Genomic DNA, 19457 nt, shown 5'->3' with positions numbered 1-19457 from the left:
GAGACTTCAACAGATAAACCATCAGTTTATTTGATCACATTAAATGTTTAAAATATTTGCGTGACTTTTCTTAAAATAGCAAAAAAAAACAATGGGAGTCTTGTACACTTAAGACACTATACACAATTGTTTTACAATATATTCTCATCTGCGTCTTTTTTTTTTAAAGGAAATGGGTCTGTCGTTGTCATCTGTAGGAGGGAGAGGGGAAAGCAGAACAGTGCCTTGATTTGGGGGGTTTTGAATCTAGGCTACAGATTGACATGCCTGAGGAAGAGAGCAGACCTGATTAATATGGTCAGAAATATGGCTTGTACAAGATGCTCAAGAAAAGGAGAGGCAGTGAATATCTACATTGACCAATCTGACAAGACCCTTTTCCTTTAAAAGATTGAAATACATTAATAAGCGGGAGGTTGGGGGGGGCGTTTATTTGAAGCACACGTGCAGCGATGGGTGGCATAGCCCCCTTTTCCTCTTACACCCCTCCGGTGTGGGTGGGGGTACTGGGCTGGTTCAGGCCAATCGTGCTGCAGAGCCACCCTGCAAAATCCACCTCCTCTGCCTCCGCCCGCTTGATGAAAGCATGCACCTAGGAAGTCAAGGCACACAGTGGTGAGAACTTCCTCAGAAAGAGGTTAGTGTGAGTAAATGCCTTTCCCACTTGTGCTTTAAAGGGGAACTGCAACTTTTTTATATTTTGGGGTTAGAATGAGCATTGATAAGTGTATTTCAACCTGCAGTAAAAGTAGAATGTACACAGCAACATGTTAAACCTCAATTTCACATAAATAAGAATTTTCAGCCATGCTTTTCACAATATTCTGACAAAACCTCCGGTGATGTGGGGCCCCTACGACATCTCTTTTAATCCAATAGGAATATTGCTTTTGATTTTAATATGGTTTCACCAACAAAAACTGTGTAATTCTACATGTAGATCATTGGAACATTTCTGTGGTGTGCTGCACAACCTGTATGTTAGTCATTATGGTGACTAGTAAGCAGGAAGGGCAGCGTCATGTTGCGGTTTGTGGGAACTCAAATGCAAGTCTGTGACATGGAGGTTTACAGGACTTTCACAAAGTTCATGATTTTGTGCTCAGTGTGGAATTTCTAAGAACTTTTATTTTGTTACTGGGGTTTAATAACCAGTCTCAACAATCTTAAATACTGGGTTTTTAGCATTTCTGGATAGGTTGACTTCTTTTTTCAATCTCGATACCACTTGTTTTGGGGAAGACAAAAGTTCCCATTTTTATCCCAATGTCAAATGATAGAGCCAGTTGGAAGTTTTTAACTTTAACCTATAATTAGAAGTTGGGGGGGGGTATGTTGTCCCAGAACCCCTTCATCATTTCAAACAAGGGGAACATGGTGCACATGTGATTAAATGTATTATAAGCACTGTATAACAAAGAATCAGGATGTGCTTTATTAACATATTACAGAACCCCTATTCCAAGTCTGTTAACTCTCTTGCAGAAGTTAAATCTGAAGTGCTACAGTACTGATGCACTGAATATTGCCATTGCAAAGCAACATGGAGTGTTTCCTTAAACTGACTGCACTCGCTACAAGAAAGTTCTCTGCATGCACCACAGCTGCTGCAGAAATGCTTTAAGTAGTGTCTCCGTTGCAAATAGTGAATAGCATTGTAAATAGGAAACATTCGAGTGTAAAGCCCATTGTCCTAAATCATTCAATGATGGCCAGTTCAGGATGAAATAAATGCTTACCATGAGCTGTTTTAAATCTGCTCTTTCTGCTGGGTTCTTGACCAAGCTGAAAAAGAACCAAGCCTTTACAACTGACAGTATAAAAATGTCATGATCCCCTCTTTGTTTCAGTTCTCAAAGTCCAAGTTATTATTCCGTGTGCCTGTTTCTACAAGCATTGCATGTTTTCTGGAAAATGATATTCCCATGGTTTGTTACAAAACGGATTCTGGAATTGCTTTGTGTTTCCAATGCTCTTTGGCTTTTTTAAATCCTGATCCATTTTTCATGTCCAGGTTATCAGCGGTCTATAATTATGCGCAATCAAAATTTTCCAAAACACGCACAGTTTGGAAACCCTCAACTGCTTTAAGTTATTTTTGGAAAACGGCAACACTGCTTATGGTTTCTTGGAAACTTGCAATTAAGAGTGTGCAAATGAGAGGACTTCCTCTCCACACTGTCAGCATTGGTGAGTTTGTTATTGGACCACTAGGGGGCAGAGTAGCATGCATTCTATCTGAAGTAGTTTTGATCTGAAGTTCAGAAACTGGAGTGTGATTTACCCAGCAATGGGAGACAGTGAATAGGTCAGGGGCTGATTTCCCTAACTGAGAAGACTGTATGGTGTGTTCTGAAGCTCCAAATGACTTATGCTGTTGAGTTGAAAATGTTTAAAAAATTTCGAAGAAGTGACACAGTTCTTGTACTTACCACTTGTTAACAAAGTCTTGAAACTCTGAACCAAATATACTTGGCAGCTTTGGAGGTGGCTGTAAAAAAAGAATGACCCAAGAACAAGAGAAAACGGGACAGTTACATCTATTCCATGTTAAATATTTTTGATAATTACAGAGCTGTCCCATAAAATTCCTGTTTTGAGGTACAGGATGTATAAAATTACAGTATATGAGAATATACGTTATAAATATGAAAAGACTACTAAGGGGTTTTTAGAATTTCTGGCCAGTCTACCTGTACCCACACTTTAAATTCAGACAGGAAGCTACACACCTCATTCACAATATAGTCCAGCAGCTCGAAAATCGCCATGGGGGGTCTGCTGTCCGGGCCGTATGCTGGAAGGAAAGCGAGGAAGGTGGTGTTTAATGTCAGGGAATTTTCCTGCTGAATCAATCAATAACACAGCTGCCACACCTTAAAATGCCAATGCTTTCTGTCACAAAGTTCATCTTGTGGGGCTGTATCGCTTCTGACCCAGGGTGGACTCAGGACAGCAACTGAGCAGGAGCTGAGAAAAAGGGGGGTGCAGGATGAGGGTTGGGGGGGACTTACAGCTGACAGGGCGGCCAGGAGGTCTGGGTTTGGGGAAAGCCTCGCTGGAGGGCAGGTCGCCCCCTACAGGGCAACCGAAGATCTGCTCCAGCTCCTTGGCATCAGGCGGGGGGATAGGGTAGCGGCCGATTGCCATCTCCACCAGGGACAGTCCCATACTCCAGATATCGGACTGCACTGAGTAATGGGTACCCTGGAGCCGCTCCGGCTGGACAGGCAGAAAACAATGGGAGCGATGGTCAGGGAAAGACGGGAAGAGCGAACAACAGGAAGGAAGGATTGACAGTGGACAGCAGGGAGGAATACAGGAGAGGGAGAATGGGAATTGTCGGAGATGCTGGAGTTAGAACATAAAACAGTTACTGCATTCCAGGTGTAGCAGAATCACAGACTACAGCTGTTCTGCAACGAATTTATGAAACCTGACTGCCGAGAAAACGGACCACTTAGATCTCAATGTAAAAAAAAAACGGGCAGGTTTGGTATAATTTACGGCATTCTCTTGGTAATGAGCTCTTTGTTTTACAAATCATTACCACCAGTGAAATCCAAAATAACGGTGCTGTTCAAATATTTGGCAGATGCTTTGATCCAAAGCCCACATGGGATTTAACCCACAATCTTCCAGTTTCACATCCAGACACCTGACTGCTGCTCCACACTGTGGCTTGCTCCGCTGGGACAGCTAGTGCACACGTTTCCTATAGCATATCTAGTAAGATAAAACCTATCCGGGCTGCTCTATACAAATCCTGTCTTGGGACGTGTCCTATTTGCACTAGAAATTACACAGATCATACATCACTTCCTGAAAAAAACGGACTGTGAATAGCATAGTGAGCCTTTCTCTTTTCCTTGAATGTATCTCACCCGTGCCCCCCATCTCTGCCTGTGCAGCTGCACCTTGGTCTCTCCTCTCTCTGCATCGGGGGGTTCTGTCTCCCTCTTATGCCTTAATTCCTCAATCAACATTCCTAACTGCATTTTCCTATTGGGAAATTGTTATTGCACATGACAATTGATTTGGAAAAACAAATCTCGGCAATCCACTGTGTAGCATGAAGTGCTCAAGGACACCCACCCACACCGGAGGGGTGTAAGTTTTTACCATGTATACTTTCTAGAGCCAAATACAAATACACTTGCACCAGTGACAGACCTTACAGGAAGGACAAAGCCAGACTGCTACTCTTTTTATGTGTTCAGCACTTTGTACTTCATTGTTTGATGCAGGTATATTATTTCCATGTGAAAACTGTTCATTTTACTACTTACTGGAAGGCTCTTTACACAAAATAGACTTACATCCTTTTAAGGGATGGCAGGGCTTTAATGGAGGCAAATCTATGAACAGCAGGAGAGATTACAGGCCACAGTCATCGTCCCTGTCAGGCAGTCTCTGTTGATTATCACACGCATCCAATGTTATATAATTGCAATGCATATGCATGAGGCTGCACTTGTGTGTAAAGAGCCCTTCAGTGCGTCAGTCAGCTTGGCTGTCATGGTTATAGAGAGCAGTTCCTGTCAGCCGCCGAATGGAAGTAAAAAAACAATCCATTACTCTGCTTTAGCTGGCATCCATCATGTACAGAAGCCCAAAAAAGGCAGCCTGTAATGGAAGTAAGAGAATTAAATCCTACAGCTCCCACTGTGCAATACTATTAACCCAAAACTGTCAGGAAGTCTAGTACTTCCACAATATGAACCACGAGGGAAGAGGATAGGGAAAGACGGTAACTCACAGACATATAGGACCGCGTGCCCACAAAAGAGTTGGCCATGGAGTCTATGAGCTGGCCACTGACGCCAAAGTCGCACAGCTTGATCTCTCCGCGCGAGTTCACCAGGATGTTGGATGGCTTCACATCTGGAACGCAGAGAGAGGCTCAGAAGCCAGGGGACAGATACAGGATTCACAGCTCTCAGGTGTGTGTTGGCCCCATTCTGTGCAGTATTATCTTTATGTCACAAGGCAGCTGACACCCAGCTGTAGAAACCCCTGATGTAAAGGGTTGCCATGGTTGTGTGGCAACGGCTTAGCATTTCCAGCAGCCAAAAGGGAATCGCGATCAATCACACTGGTGTCCTACCCCACTCTCCCGCGAGAAGTGAGAGCTATAAGGAACGAGAGCTGCTGGTCAGCGGGAGTGATGGGGCGCGTTTTTACTCACAGGTCTGTGCGGAGACCTCCCTCCATGTGCTCAAGAGCACAACGGTCCCCGTGGTTACCAGGCAACCGACAGGCAGGCCTGCTCTGAGCCCGTGCTCGTGTTTTCTAGTGCCTTTTGATCACTTCTTTTTATGTAGCGCATGTGAACTGCCAGGAGCACTCCTCCTGACTCTGCCTTTCTGTAGCCATTGTAAACACACACACGACACTGTGAGGCGAGTGGGAGTTGAGACAGATGGAGAATGTCAGCTGATACTATGAGACACTTGCTGTGAGGGCAGTGTGCTGTACGGCACGGTGGCGGGGGGGCATAGCCTTGTGTCAAACAGCAGGGCTGCCTCTTACACACTACAGTCGCAACGCCCAGCTCTCTCTGTCATCTGTCTGCACTGTACAGTGTGCCTGTAGGCACTGGCCCAGGTACAACACACGACCTTCTGTTCCATAGTGTACAAGTTAGCTACAGACGAGAGCAGACCATCCAGCCTATCTAACCCCTTTGGCTATTGGATAGCAATTTGATCCAAGGATGACATCCAGCCGTTTCTACAAAGAGACAAGAGTCTTCATATTCTGGGTAAAGGATATTAAGGGTTTGGCGGTTAGAAACATTCACTGACCCCTTCCCTACCTTGCCCCACAGGACAGATGTCTTATACACAGGGCTGGGTCACACCATTGCAGCTGATGCTAAGGCCATGGCTGGGCTTCCTTACTGGTTCCAGGAAAATGAGAAGTGTCAGCTATTTTAACGATGAGACGGGTAACCCGGCTGTTACAATCCTGGCTATGGAAGACCGAGCTTGGCACTGCAAATGGACTCAAAGTATACCTACAAACTGTCAGTGGTGCATGGCCTCCCTTCGGAGTACCCATTATGAGAATTCCTCTTATTCAAACACACACATCCACCATGGGGAGGAGACATCTCGCGCCCCAAGACCTGCTGTCACTCTGGAACAGACTAGGCCGAGACCTCGATCACGCCAGCGAGGCAGCTCAGCTCTCCTGAAGCTCTGTACTCTCGAGGGGAGCAGTATTGATCCTGGGAAATACTATCTCTTACTGTCTGCAGCCGGTTGACGCTGGTGAATGGCCTCTGACAATACGCTAACTCTGAATTTAATACTTAAACAATGTGTGCTTTGTTGATTTTTATGTGTAAGGCTGTGTTGTCTTGGTTCACAATTAGCTACCGCCTGTAAGTTAAAATACCTCAACCCTAGTAATAAATCAAAACCCTTAAAATAGTGTAGCTTAAAAAAGGGATTATTGACTATTTCTCTTTATTGCATTCTTGCCATTGTTGTCGTGGCAATGCAGTCTTTCCCTGAATCTGCTTGGGGATCTTCCCTGCCTCCTTCAGCACCTGAGCCAGGACTCTCCCATCCTGCAGGTCAGAGGTCAGGAAGCCATCACACACCTCCCAGTGGGCTGCTTTAGGACACCGCAATTACAGTACAGTAGGTATCCCCATTGTCCACACTGACTCACCCCTGTGCATGATCTTGTGTTTCTCTCTCAGGTACGTCAGTCCTTTGATCACCTGGAAACACAGCAGACAGATCAACTGCAGATCTGCTTCCCAGCAGCCCCTCTCCGTATCAACTCAACTGATAACCACTGGACCGCTGGACAGGCAGGGAGGGGAGAGAGAAGGAGGGGGCTCATGACTCGAGCTCGAGTCCTCATACATTAGCTTACTCAAATGTGCAGAAGAGCTGGCTGGACTCAGTGGATAAGTCTCCACACACAGCTGCCCTGTCTAGTCCGCACATACAAGTGCACTGACTGTTATGCTTATGCAGTTATGCTTTGTGAAGCAGAAACAGCTGTCACAGAACTCCACGCACATGCCAGAAGCACATGGAGAGCAATGCCTGGGATACTGCTGCCATGCAAACTGCAGTCCGTCCTGTCATTTTCTGACAGGCATTCTTGTCACAGCATGGGACAGGCAGGCCCACTGCCCAGGGTTTAAGGGCTGCGACCTTAACACTACAAAAACAGTGACAGGGTGGCCACATCAGCACATCTGCTAGAGCATCACCATGCAAGAGCTCAAGCTATGATTGTACATGCTTTAGGGACTTGATTTCATTTCATTTTGCGTAGGATGCCGCAGGAAATGGCCTCTGTGGGCGTTGAAAAAAATCCCTAGCACTATAGCTTCCCATCTGGTGCCTATTTCCACCTGATATAGGATCACATCTATCTAAATTCCCGGGAAGTGCCCTATAGCCCCATCCCAGCCTGAACCACTCACTGCAATGCTGACTTTCCCCAGGATCTGCTCAGGGATCTTCCCTGCCTTCTTCAGCACCTGGTCCAGGGAGCCCCCGTCCTGCGGGACAGATGGAAGAATATTTAAGGCTCTTCCTACACTCTTATACTACTGTGTCATTATGTCAGAGTGTCTTCACTGCGCTGGATGGCACCTAGTTCTCTTGGGAGCTCTGCACGCACACACAGTGTCAGGAAAGACTGGAGTAGCACTGTCCCAGGATGCTACTCATTCCCTTACATATAGCAGAGCATCAGAGCAATCCCACTAAGAGAGGAGAAGAGAAGAAACGATCTGAAAGAGGGAGAGAAAACTGAAAGAGAGAGAGTAAGTGAGGAAACTGCAACGTCCCTGACACACTGCTGTGGTTTCATCATGTCTCCTAGTGTACAAGGAGACTTTATTGTACCAGCCTTAGCCCTTGATAGTGACCGTGAATACAGGTGTCTGTCAAATCAACATAAACTTTTCCCACCACAGACATTCAGAAGAAGAGCTGCCCTGATGCCCTGTCTATTCTGGCTAACCAGTGAGGCCCATACCAAGGCCTGAGCTCAGGAGGGGTGGACACCGGCCCTACCATGTGCTCCATGCAGATGCTGATCTCGCCGTCGCTGTAGAAGGCACCATAGAAGCCCACGATGTAGGGGGAGTTACACTCATGCAGGACCTGCAGCTCCCGGATGATCTGGTTCCTAATGGCAGGCTTGATCTCCAGGTGGATGAGCTGGAACAGAAAGCACCCGCACACTCACTGCACGACGGCTCATGCGTGACATGTAATCGCTCACCATTCACTGACCTCTGGTCATTTTATCGGACAGAATTTCTCAACGGAGCAAAATGTGCCGATTTTAAAAAAGCTTCAACAAAACAAAAGCTCTTTCCTTCTCTGCCACCTTCCTGATTCTTTGTAAAACAGAAAGCCAGAGATGAGTATCTACAGTAGCTTTAAACACAGATAATGTACAAAAAAAAATCAATTTCCTTTGCAACACTGCGTTTGCAAGGAACATACCGTCTCAAGAGAAAAGCTTTTAATGAAGAGTAAGAGAAGGATAATTCCTCTGTCCAGGTTCTTAAGGAGAGCCAGGTTTCCTGTTGATAGACAAGTAGAGTACAAGGGGAGGGGGAGTCTGCATTACCGGAATGGGGGTGAAGATCACTGCATGTGTATGTGTCACAGGGCTCAGCCCACTGAGCCAGTTAAAGAGCTGACGTCACCCCCTATGAAAGCCAGGCAGTGCCAAACTCTGCTGGGGCACAGGACCGATCTGTGGACACAGAGGAGTGATCCACTGTCTAAGGAGTAGCGCTGTGCGTGCTGGGAGCAGGTATCTTGGCAGGAGCAGGGAGAACCGCCCTCATCACACATGGCAATAAAAAGTGATGTCATAATGGGGCAAAGAACTCTGGCTCTGTGGCTAAGGATCTGTGCCTGTGGCTGGAAGGTTGCCGGTTCAAATCCCTCCTTTGGGCTCCTGAGCAAGGCCCTTAACCCCAACTGCTTCAGGGGCGCCGTATAAATGGCTGACCCTGCGCTCTGACCACAAGCTCCTCTCCCTGTCTGTGTGTCTCGTGGATCATGCAAGCTGGGGTGTGCGAAAAGACAAATCCCTAATGCAAGAAATTGTATATGGCCAAATAAAGGGATATTATCTAATCTCTTATCTTACGTGAGGCAGGAAGTTCTAAATGACAGCGCCTTTAGAGCGGTGTGGGACCGGCAGTGACACCACAGGGGCTCGTACCTTTCTGGCCATTATGAGGCCGGAGGGGCGGTGCGACACCTTGAAGACCACGCCCCCGTTTCCAGCGCCCAGCTCGCAGATCTTCTCAAAGTCGTCGTCCTTCAGCTCCCCCACCTTCTGCTTCTGGGTGAGGAACGCCTCCAGACGCTTCCTCTGCTGCTCGTCCAGCTCCAGCTCCTCCAGCTTCTTCTGCAGGGCCTCCAGATTCGTCCTGCGGGAGACAGAGGTGGAGGGGTCTCTTGATTTTCTTTAATGGTTGGTAACATATTCGTGCAGACTCTCAACGTTAATCACATGTTGAAACAGGGCCTGAGCAGCAAGAGGACATTGCAACAGATATCAAACCCTTGCGCAGGGGAAATGGTAACAAAACCACTTCCAGATGATGCAAAGGAAGGACTTTTTGGTCCGGTGCATACCTCGCTCCACTTTTACAATCCCCAAATGAACACCCATTGACTCCAAAAGCCTCCATCCATTCATTTTCTAACTGTTTCTTCAAGTTCAGGATATTGGAAGTCTATCCTGGCAAACAACGGGTGCAAACTGGTCCTACTCCAAAAGTACAGTAGGTTCTTGTTTATTTACTTATATTCTCTAAATATTTCATTTAATTTTGTGTGGCATGATGGTTAGCACTGATCTCACAGCTCTATGGTCCTGGGTTCAACTCTGGACTGGAGTGCCTTCTGTGTGGAGTCTGCATGTTCTACTAGTGTTCACCTTTGCTTTTTTTTCCTCTAAGTGCTCAAGTTTCCTCTCCTCTTCCAAAGCTGGATGGGTTAATTGGCATCTCTAAATGGGCCTGTGTGGTTTACCCAGGAGTAAACAGGACTAGAGTCCTGTCCAGGGCGTAGTCTTGCCTTGGGCCCTGCACCTGCTGGGACAGCCTCCGGCTCAACATGAGCCTCCATAGCGGCTACAGAAATAAAAAACGTTGATAAAGGAATGATAAATTCAGTTCAATAAACATACCTGCACATACATGTTGTTCAATCCTATTAGTGTTTGCTGGCCTATTCAAACGACTGCATTGCGAAAACTACTGAGTTTATTGGGCTTTGGTCTCACGTGTATGTGAAGCAAGTCCCATTTCTCCACACTGCACTGCCACTCTGTGACCATCGGAGTGACCTCTGGTGTACATCTCCCTTGTCCAAGACACGTTCCCCATTATCCAATCCTCGTGTCTCTCGCATTGCACTGCGGTCCCGCGAAAGTTCAACATCCTTTTTCAGAAAATTGGAAACAAATTTTGATCTGGCGCAGTGATCTCTGAAAACCCCTCTTCGAGTCCCCAGTGAATGGAAGAGCAGGATTCCACACCGCTGTGGTCACCCAGCAGCATGTTTCACAGTGCCGTGCCTGGGATTCCTGGAGCCACTGCGATTCAGAGTAAGGCATTTGAGTGCCGGTTTGTCTGGTGCCTCTACACCGCTGGTCAGTGGGAAGGGGAGGAGCACAAACACAGATGCCCACTTTGGACAGAAAGGCCAGTCCTGCCCTCGCCTCACGTCAGCGCAGTCCACCCGCCAGAGTGACTCGCGCTGTGCTGGACACTGTTAATTTTCGCTGCATGGTGTCTCCGTGGCCTCGGTTGTCATGGACACATATTTCCTCAGTGACTGCTATGGAGCAGTGCACTATGGGTTCCCAGAGTGTGACCTCCCCTGACCTTTGCTCCAGTAAGAAGCTATACAAGCGCACAACGCTGGCATAAATGGAAACAAATATCTTGGTCAGGAGTTGTTGTAAAAATTGAGAAACGGTTGTTTAAAAATCCCAAGAATTATTTGGAATTGGAATGAATGAGACTGAAAGGTGGTTATCATTTTTATTCCCTTTTTTGTTTAAACGTTAATCTTTGGCTGCAATTCTCTTTATGTCTGTAGTTAATAGAGTGCCTCGATGGAAATGAAGACCTTCCTGACTTCCCCATTCCCCTCTTCCCCTTCCTCCTCTCTCCTGTCTCAGCACAGCGCTGGGGAAATGGAAGGAAAGGGAATCTTGGCAGGACCCCTAGCTCTATATATAACTGAGGGGGTGGCCGTGGAGGACTGCTGGAGATGTGAGATGCGTGAGAACAGCAGCCTTTGAATCGCCTTCAACAGGAGCAACAGGAGGAAATGGGTTTGGTCGGGTTGGGAGGAGCCTTCACCTTCCAGAGCCAGGAGGAAGACAGCTCAGCAAGCACAGGACTGAGGACTAGTCTAGATTCAGACAAACGACAGTTACATCACAGCAGGGAACATACTTATTAAGGCTATCAGCTGTGTACAGGCGAAGCCTGGGGGGTCATTAATTGAAATTCCAAAGACTGCTATGAAATATCCAGTCCGGAGGGAGGCTTCAGAAGTTTGAACATGGAAATGAAGGAGTATCCTGCTGTGCTGGCTCCCAGTGCTGAAATCTGTCTGTAGAAGGAGGTGATGTTTACTTCCACAAGACACACGACAAGAGTGCGACGTGTGAAGGTGCCACTCCAGCCCTCCGCAACCCTCCCTCTATCTAAGCAACGTATTGCCAGGATCTGCTCATTTACATCACAATGGGATCTGGAAGCATTGAAGAAGTGTGTGCTCTACATGTACATTAGGGGGAGGGGGGGTAACTGACTCCAGCAGTCACAGTGAGCTGACGCTCCAGCAGGCTCTAAATAAACAGGCAAAATCAGGGTGCAGGAAAGGGTCAATACTTTTTTAAAAGAAGAAATGTGTTGTTTCCTGATAGTCTGTTTCCTAAAATGTCCCACCGAAAAGGATGAGAGATTATTCTGGTTTACAATAAGAAAAAATCACAGAGGAAACTAGAACATACACATACAAGTACTCGGCCTCTCTCAGGAATAATCAACCTCTCGGCAACCTCTCCCCCGTCATCACCCACTCAGTCGTTCTTGTGGGGTTTCCATTTCCGTTCCCCTAGTTCGTTCCTCTGTGCCTCCCTGCCTCGCCAGCGCTTGAAGGGTTATGGCTTCCTCTTGACAGCAGCTCGCTGCAGCCATGGCAACCGCGGGCGAGCGCGCCAGCGAGAGGCTCGGGGGTGGCGTGGATCGTGCTGGGACCAGGGGCTCGGGGCGCCGCGTGGTGAAGTGGGGTGTGATACACACACTTCAGCGCGCGTGTGGGAGGAGAGGCGGAGGGCCAGCTCTGTGGGGTAAGCGAGGAGAATGTCCACCTGGAATCCACACTGCACTAACGCAGCCATGCCTTGGCGCTCGTACAGCTACAGGGGAGGCGACAGGCAGGGCTTCAGCACGGCCTGGAGATGAAGGAGGTGAGCCCCCAAATAGAAGCCCCGAATTTAATTCAGAGTAAGCAATGGCCTTACCGTGCCTAACCTGTGTTTTTAATTTGCTTTGCCAGAATTTTCAAGTTCAGCAAGTCTGTTTCATCCTTTACCCCAACACACTATTGTTCTAAATGGATTTTATACAGCACGGGCCCTAAACTTGGTGTCATGGTGGTGCTGTGGTTTGCATTGCTGCCTCACAACCCAGGGGCCCTGGGTTCAATTCCAGAGCTGAAGAGCTGTCTGTGTGGAGTTTGCGTGTTCTCCTTGTGGTCGTGAGGGTTTCCTCCTGGTGCTTCAGTTGCCTCCCACAGTCCAGAGACATGGCTTCTGGGAAAAACTGTCCCTAGTGTGACTTTGTGCATGCTTGTGTCTGTGTGCGCTGCAATGAACTGGTTTCCTACCTAGGGTGAATTCTTCCTTGTGCCTGATGCTTGCTGGTACTGGATAAAGTACATGGAAATGGTTCCTATTCTTTGCTTTGGCCCTTGCCCACCATGGTAAGGTCTTCTGACTACTGCACTACCCTAACAAGTTTGTGGAGTAGGGTGCAATAAGGGTGTGTTCACACTTATATCCTCTCTCACGACCCCACTCTTTTATTCGTTCAGTACAATTCGAGATAACCCTGAGACAGGTGGGGCTGTGCTGTTACACGCATGTACACATATATAAATCCTGCAGCTGTGCTTGTCTCAGGGCAGAACGGGCCACACAGTGTACAGTGCAAACAGCATTCCTGCTCCTGCTAATTATTAACCCAGATTGCAGGTGCAGAACTCCTTCCTGCTAGGAAATGTATGAGGGTCAGCCAGGAGACTGCTGGTTAGAATCTCAACACAAACTGCTCAGAGGAGGCTGTCTGGCCTGTTTGGTAGCTCGCAGCTAATTGATCCTAGGATCTCCTCCAGCCTTTTCTTAAACACAACCTGGGGACCAGCTTCATCAAGAAATCCACGGGTGTGACTGTGCCAATGCTTAGGGGAATTTGAATACTCTTCTTGGATACCCTTATTGTCTTCTCTTCTCTGTTCATGCCTATAACATAATGGAGCAGGTGATCCGCTGTGCGCAGCACCAGTCCTGATCTGTAAAAGGTGGACCACTTTTCTCTCTACAGACTTGTCTGCTGGCTAAACCACAGTAATAATAATTGCTTACACTTATATAGCGCTTTTCTGGACACTCCACTCAAAGCGCTTTACAGGTAATGGGGACTCCCCTCCACCACCACCAATGTGCAGCCCCACCTGGATGATGTGACTATGGCAGCCATAGTGAGCCAGTACGCTCACCACACACCAGTTATCAGTGGGGAGGAGAACACAGTAATGAAGCCAATTCAAAGATGGGGATTATAAGGAGGCCATGACTGGTAAAAGCCAATGGGAAATTTGGCCAGGACGCCAGGATAACACCCCTACTCTTTTTGAGAAACCCCCTGGGATTTTTAATGACCACAGAGAGTCAGGACCTCGGTTTTGAGTCTCATGTGAAGGATGGCGCCTTTTTACAGTATAGTGTCCCCGTCGCAATACTGGGGCATTAGGACCCACACAGACCACAGGGTGAGCGCCCCCTACTGGCCCCAATAGCACCTCTTCCATCAGCAGCCTTAGCTTCTCCAGGAGGTTTCCCATCCAGGTACTGACCAGGCTCACACCTGCTGAGCTCCGGTGGGCTGCCAGCTGTGAGTTGCAGGGTGATATGCTGCTGTCATCTTATACCTTAAAAAGACACTATCATTCAGTGTCATCTTAGGGCATAATAAACATATGACAAATACACGCGAGTTGGATATAAATCACTCTAATGGTCAGTGGATGCCTCTTAACCTTAAACCACATGGGGACTCTTGAGAACAGACTGGCTTCCACCTCTTTATAAATTAAATAGATTTGTCTAAGCAAAGAATGCCTGCTTAAAGATCATCCTACTGTAAGGCACTGTACCTCCTCTGGAACCAATGAGCAAAAAAAATAACAAAATCCTCCACAATTCTAATGAACCATCCAGACCCTGAAGGATTATGCTGGCTTGTTATATAGACACTTGACACCACTCCCACATGGACGGAGTGTGTAAAGAGAGAGGCTACACACAATGCAGAGGAGCCAAGACAGCTGAAATCACATGCTAGACTCCGCCAGTCCTCAGGAACAGTGATGCCAGCTGGAAGGCAACTGTTTTGCTAGGTGAGATTTAATTAGAAAGATTGGCCTAATCAGTTGCCAGGGAGAGAAAGCAGTCACTGCCAGGTTATTGTTCCAGCTCTTTCCTGCACACAGCTGGACAGGTGCTGCCTTGCGGTAAAAGGGTCAGTGAATAAAATCCCTCTGTGCAGTTTTTTAGAATGTAGGGGGTTATTTTCCTGGGTAGCAAAATACAGGTGATTTTGTTGGAGCTGGAGGCGTCTCCAACACACGACAGCAGCCACAGAGTCTTAGCATCGATTCACGCCTCACCTCGTTAAAAATTCCCAACAGCCCTGAATATATTTAGAATGTACTGCAAAATCAGAAATAGATGGGCAAAGGCCTCTTTGAATTGAGAGCGCACGCAAAAGATCTGTGCTATTTAAAACCAACTCTGGAGCATTAAGAAAAGTCTTTTTGAACATGTAATGTTTTTTTATGTCATGCTCTGGCTTCCTCTGGCTAGTGCTGTGGGTCTAAGGGAAGGGCAGCGTGCCTCCAGCCCAGCTGTGAGACTGTTCGGGGGATCAGTCCTGCTTTCCTGACACACAGGCAGCAACAGACTTGCAGCATTCCTCATGTCAGAAGCAGGAATTCTATTAAGCCCCTGTTCCGAGTTCCAGAGCTCAAAACTCCGGCCTGCACTCCGTACCAACATTCCAGAGGCGCTGCACGCAGCAACCTGCCCCAGCAATGTGGGAGGAATGCGTGAGTGCAGCTCCACTGTCGTGAGTCACAGGGGGAGGAAATTAAGGCATTGAGCTGGTATGTGAGATACACAACACCCCGATTGTTTTTACACACGCAGATGAAGGCAGAAGATGTCATTTTCATATTCCTGTTACTCTCCTGAACATTTTAAATTCTCGTTGGCTGGTTAATTCATTATTTCACCCCTTAGAGCTTCCTGGCAACCGCCCACTCCAAGACTATAAAATGGTCACAACAAAAAGAATGGGGTTATCCATTAGTCCACGGTTCATATTGCGTTTTGCATGTGCACTTTGTCCATGTTTGAAACGCAATTTTCATGACACACAAATATGCAAAGTCTTCACTCTAAACCTGGTCCCTGTACTGCCAGACGCAAAACTGACAACGCAAGGTCTCACATTTAACACAGAGCTGAACCTTATAATGAGAAGCATCTATAAGCAGCAAACGCAGCAAACTGCAGCCTTGCAATTCAACCCCAGGCAATAATCTAATGGTGTAAAAACAGGGCTCCCTGCTTCAGACCTGCATGGTCTATGACAGTCTCAATAAAATCACAGGGAGTGATCTTCATGGCTGGCTCCTGGCCCAGACGCTCCAGTCTGAGAGACTGAGCAAAACACGTCTGCAGCACCTGTGGACCATAGAGCGGAGGAGACTGTACCTTCTTCTTCCTCACGGGTGCAAACCAGGGCTGAGCTGAACTGTTCACCTACTGTTTCCATTCAGAACTCTGCCATACTAAAGCACATAGTCTTGATCCAAAGACAACACGGCCATTCAAAAACACCAAGCACAAACAGGAGCAGACACTAACACCACACTATCCTGTGCAGGAGCAGGGACTTATGTGTATGACCATGCAATAGTCTGCTCCACCACAAAACAAGGGAACCCATTACAATAAGCGCTGCATACACAGGCTGCCTTTTCATCCTGTCGCATATTTTCTTGGACTTCTGTCCTTGAAAACATCTGTGGGTCGTTCCAAGCGGAGAGCGATGCTTTCTGCACAGAGCGCTGTAGATTGAAGACAGACAAGCACTGCCCTTCGATAAGGCCTGCTTAATTCATGGTACAATGTCAGCCCAGCACTCAAAGCTGTAGGCCCAGCTGAACAACAGATTACTGGCCTCTGCGCACCCTTAGTGGCCAGTGAAGCATGGGAACCAGGAAAGCCAAGCAGCACAAGAGCCTTTATGCCCCATGTGCAGGGTGTGAGCCCTGCTCGGCCACAATGGCTGATCTCGCAGAGAAGGAGGGTGTGGGGATTGGAGGCTGTAAAATTTTGCCCAGTTCATCAACTTTCCAGAGGGCACCTTTTTATCCCCTGTTTTGCCCAAGCGAAAAGCTGGAAAGAGAAATGGAGGGGTACTGGGCATCGCAACTCTGCTGTGACCAGGCCAGCTGCTGCACATCAGACCTAGGGGACACATCCAGGCTGTCTGTGCCCAGTGCTCCTCAGCATCTCCCAGTACTAACAAATCCTTTAGACAGATTCTGTGCCAGGGGTGAGCTACAACCCCACAGGCCATGGTTGCTGTATCATTCACAAACAGAACAAGTGCCAAACTTACCACACAACACTACCCCCACTCATGTACTGTACCTATTCACTGCAGCTACATCTGGCTCTATTACAGAGAGGTGTTTTGTGTCCTTAACAAATACGGACATAGATGCAAATATGTTTTAGCACAGATTACTGATTTGACATTAATGGAAGTGTATACACACACACACACACAACAGAAAGATGTACACACCATCAGAGAAAACAAAGTGGATCAATAAGTTGTAGGCGTTGCAAGCAGGTATTGAGGATTTGCATCAACAACATTAATAGTAACGACAATTTTAAAATACTCAGCGGGAGAAGGAGGGAAGGAAAACATCCAGTAACATGTACACACACGCAGGAAACACACAGATCCAAAGGGGCTCTGGACTAGTTAAACCTCAGTGAAACCAGCAGGAACCCCAGGACACCCTTTAGCATTCCACTCTGTAACTCCTATTAAAATTCCTGGGAATGGAGCGGTTCAGCGGAACCACTCCTGCTGTCACGACACCACTCGGGTCCTCGTAGGCTTCTCCTATTTATGGTGGGGGAGTCACCCAATGTCACCCTATTTGGGTGGGGGAGTCACCCAATGTCATATGTATTCATTTAAAAAAACAACAACAAGAAATTAAAAAATAGAGCCTCGCAATGAAAAAAAACAACAAGCAGGATATTTAGATAAACGGCGCTAGTGAGCAGAGAGCAGAGTCACACAGATCACCCGATTCCGAAACAAGTAGGAAAACGTCATTGTAGCTTTTAAAAGATTAGAACTTACTCCGTGGCGCTGGTACCGTTGACAGTGTTGCCATCCGGAGCTGGGTTGAGCTGAATCGGCTCCGGCTTCCTCCTCTTTTGCATTTTTTAGAAAATCAGCGACAAATTACGCGACTACAGGAACCCCTGAATAAATCACGAACTGACGAGTTACAGGCGGTGAGAGGGGGGTATCTACTAGTGCAAGACTCCCAGACAAGAGTTAATAATGCAATGATATTTCAAAGAAATAGTGCCGCTATCCTACCCAAGAGTACAGCCTGTTACACAGTAAAGCCTGCTATTGCTAAAAAAAAGCTGTAAGCGGCGGATGAAGACTCGCCTTCCTCCTTCCACTGATACCCAGAATTTCTCTATGGGTGGATAGTCTCTTTATGTTTCAGTAACATTTTTTCTCCCTATTTGCTGACAGCCAATGACTGTGAAGGTGTACGTCACGAAAATATTTACATTAGTCTTCCTGCGAGCTTGGGGACGGCGTCTTTGGGGAGAGCTCCCCCTCCCGGCGAGTTTTGGCTCGACAGTTTAAATTAACTGTACTGTAGTAAGGTATAAAGAAACATAAGAACATAAAAAAGGATTACAAACGAAACCAGTCATTCGGCACGTCTGACCCGTTTGGTCTTTAGTACCTTAACACTCCAAGCATCTCATCCAGTCGTTTCTAGGAGGAAGCCAGGGTATCGGCTTCAACCAGATGGCTGGATAGCTTGTTCCACACCCCCACAGCCCTTTTTGTAAAGACGTCCCTGCCCCGTTCTCTGTTCTAAAATGAACCACGTCTGGTTCGTGTTTCACCTCTTGAAGAGGGCCACTGTGTTTGTCAATGCCTTTGAGGATGTTAAATTCTTGGATCATCGGGTCTTCTGGTATCTTCTTCTTTTCTAGTATCAGTTCTGGGTGTACGATCCCTGTGCAGCGTGTCAAGTTGGCAAGATGTCACACTGTACTGCCTATTATCTTTCTTTATTGTTGTATGAATGAATGAATTAAAGACCACGCTGTCAAAATAAACCTTGTAGCTCAAAACAAAGATATTACACCGAATTAAGCGCAACACGTGATAATTAATGGAGAGCAAGCTGGGGTACGCGAAAAGACAAATTCCTAATCCAAGAAATTGTGTATGGCTAATGAAGTGATTTTAAAGCGGATTATTTGAGTGTAACGTAATTGATAGAATCATTGCAGCTTTTATGTGCAGAACCTCACCCACGTTAAGGAAAGTCATCAATCAAATCTGCTCACAGAGAATAAACGATTAGGTAACTACGTCACTTATTTGGACAAGCAAAACTGAACATTGGTCCAGATTTGGAAGACTGTAAAAAAGTCAACAACCAGAAAGATTGAAAAAATTCGAAAATGTTGCCGCGTCAGCATTCGTAGGCTGCAAGGGAACAGGTAAAGGTTTATTTCATGCTGAATATTCCTGCAGGCTCCACAGCCGAAACGTCGTGTCTCTTTTCTTCTCCTTTCAGCATGCATGGAATAGACCTTCGCCCGTTCCACGTACAGTAGGGACATTTTATTTTATAACATTGATCGCAAAATACAGAGAGCCCTGCATTTGCATGGAAGCCCGGCCCCCCTCAAAATAGGAAGCGCTGATTGGATAGAACGGACTCGTGGTCGCCCTGTAGAGAGATCTAATTGGTCAGTGTGGTTCTAAGATGTGATTGGCTGTTGGTTGC

General features: G+C 47.0%; 1 protein-coding gene across 1 annotated transcript; it reads right to left on the bottom strand.

The window, feature by feature from the left end:
• Nucleotides 1-5: 5 nt before the first annotated feature.
• Nucleotides 6-18145, bottom strand: map2k1 (mitogen-activated protein kinase kinase 1). The gene is made up of 11 exons (XM_088922506.1): nucleotides 17765-18145; nucleotides 9223-9433; nucleotides 8052-8198; nucleotides 7454-7531; nucleotides 6682-6733; nucleotides 4760-4884; nucleotides 3015-3222; nucleotides 2733-2797; nucleotides 2433-2491; nucleotides 1740-1785; nucleotides 6-592 (listed from the first exon to the last, which is right to left on the bottom strand). The coding sequence occupies exons 1-11, from the start codon at nucleotides 17845-17847 to the stop codon at nucleotides 479-481; spliced, it is 1188 nt and encodes a 395-aa protein (XP_088778632.1). The 5' UTR covers nucleotides 17848-18145; the 3' UTR covers nucleotides 6-478.
• Nucleotides 18146-19457: the final 1312 nt, after the last annotated feature.

The sequence above is a fragment of the Atractosteus spatula genome, chromosome 7 (assembly GCF_055471065.1).
Source record: "Atractosteus spatula isolate fAtrSpa1 chromosome 7, fAtrSpa1.hap1, whole genome shotgun sequence".
NCBI lineage: Eukaryota > Metazoa > Chordata > Actinopteri > Semionotiformes > Lepisosteidae > Atractosteus > Atractosteus spatula.
This window is presented reverse-complemented; position numbering and strand designations above follow the sequence as displayed.

Excerpts from the sequence above, each read along its gene's own strand:
- map2k1 (XM_088922506.1), bottom strand. The coding sequence starts at position 17,847 with ATGCAAAAGAGGAGGAAGCCGGAGCCGATTCAGCTCAACCCAGCTCCG. Across the intron at positions 4,885-6,681 it reads ACACAAGATCATGCACAGGG|ATGTGAAGCCATCCAACATC; the intron begins GTGAGTCAGTGT and ends TCTGCGTTCCAG. Across the intron at positions 2,492-2,732 it reads TGGACTATATTGTGAATGAG|CCACCTCCAAAGCTGCCAAG; the intron begins GTGTGTAGCTTC and ends CTTTTTTTACAG.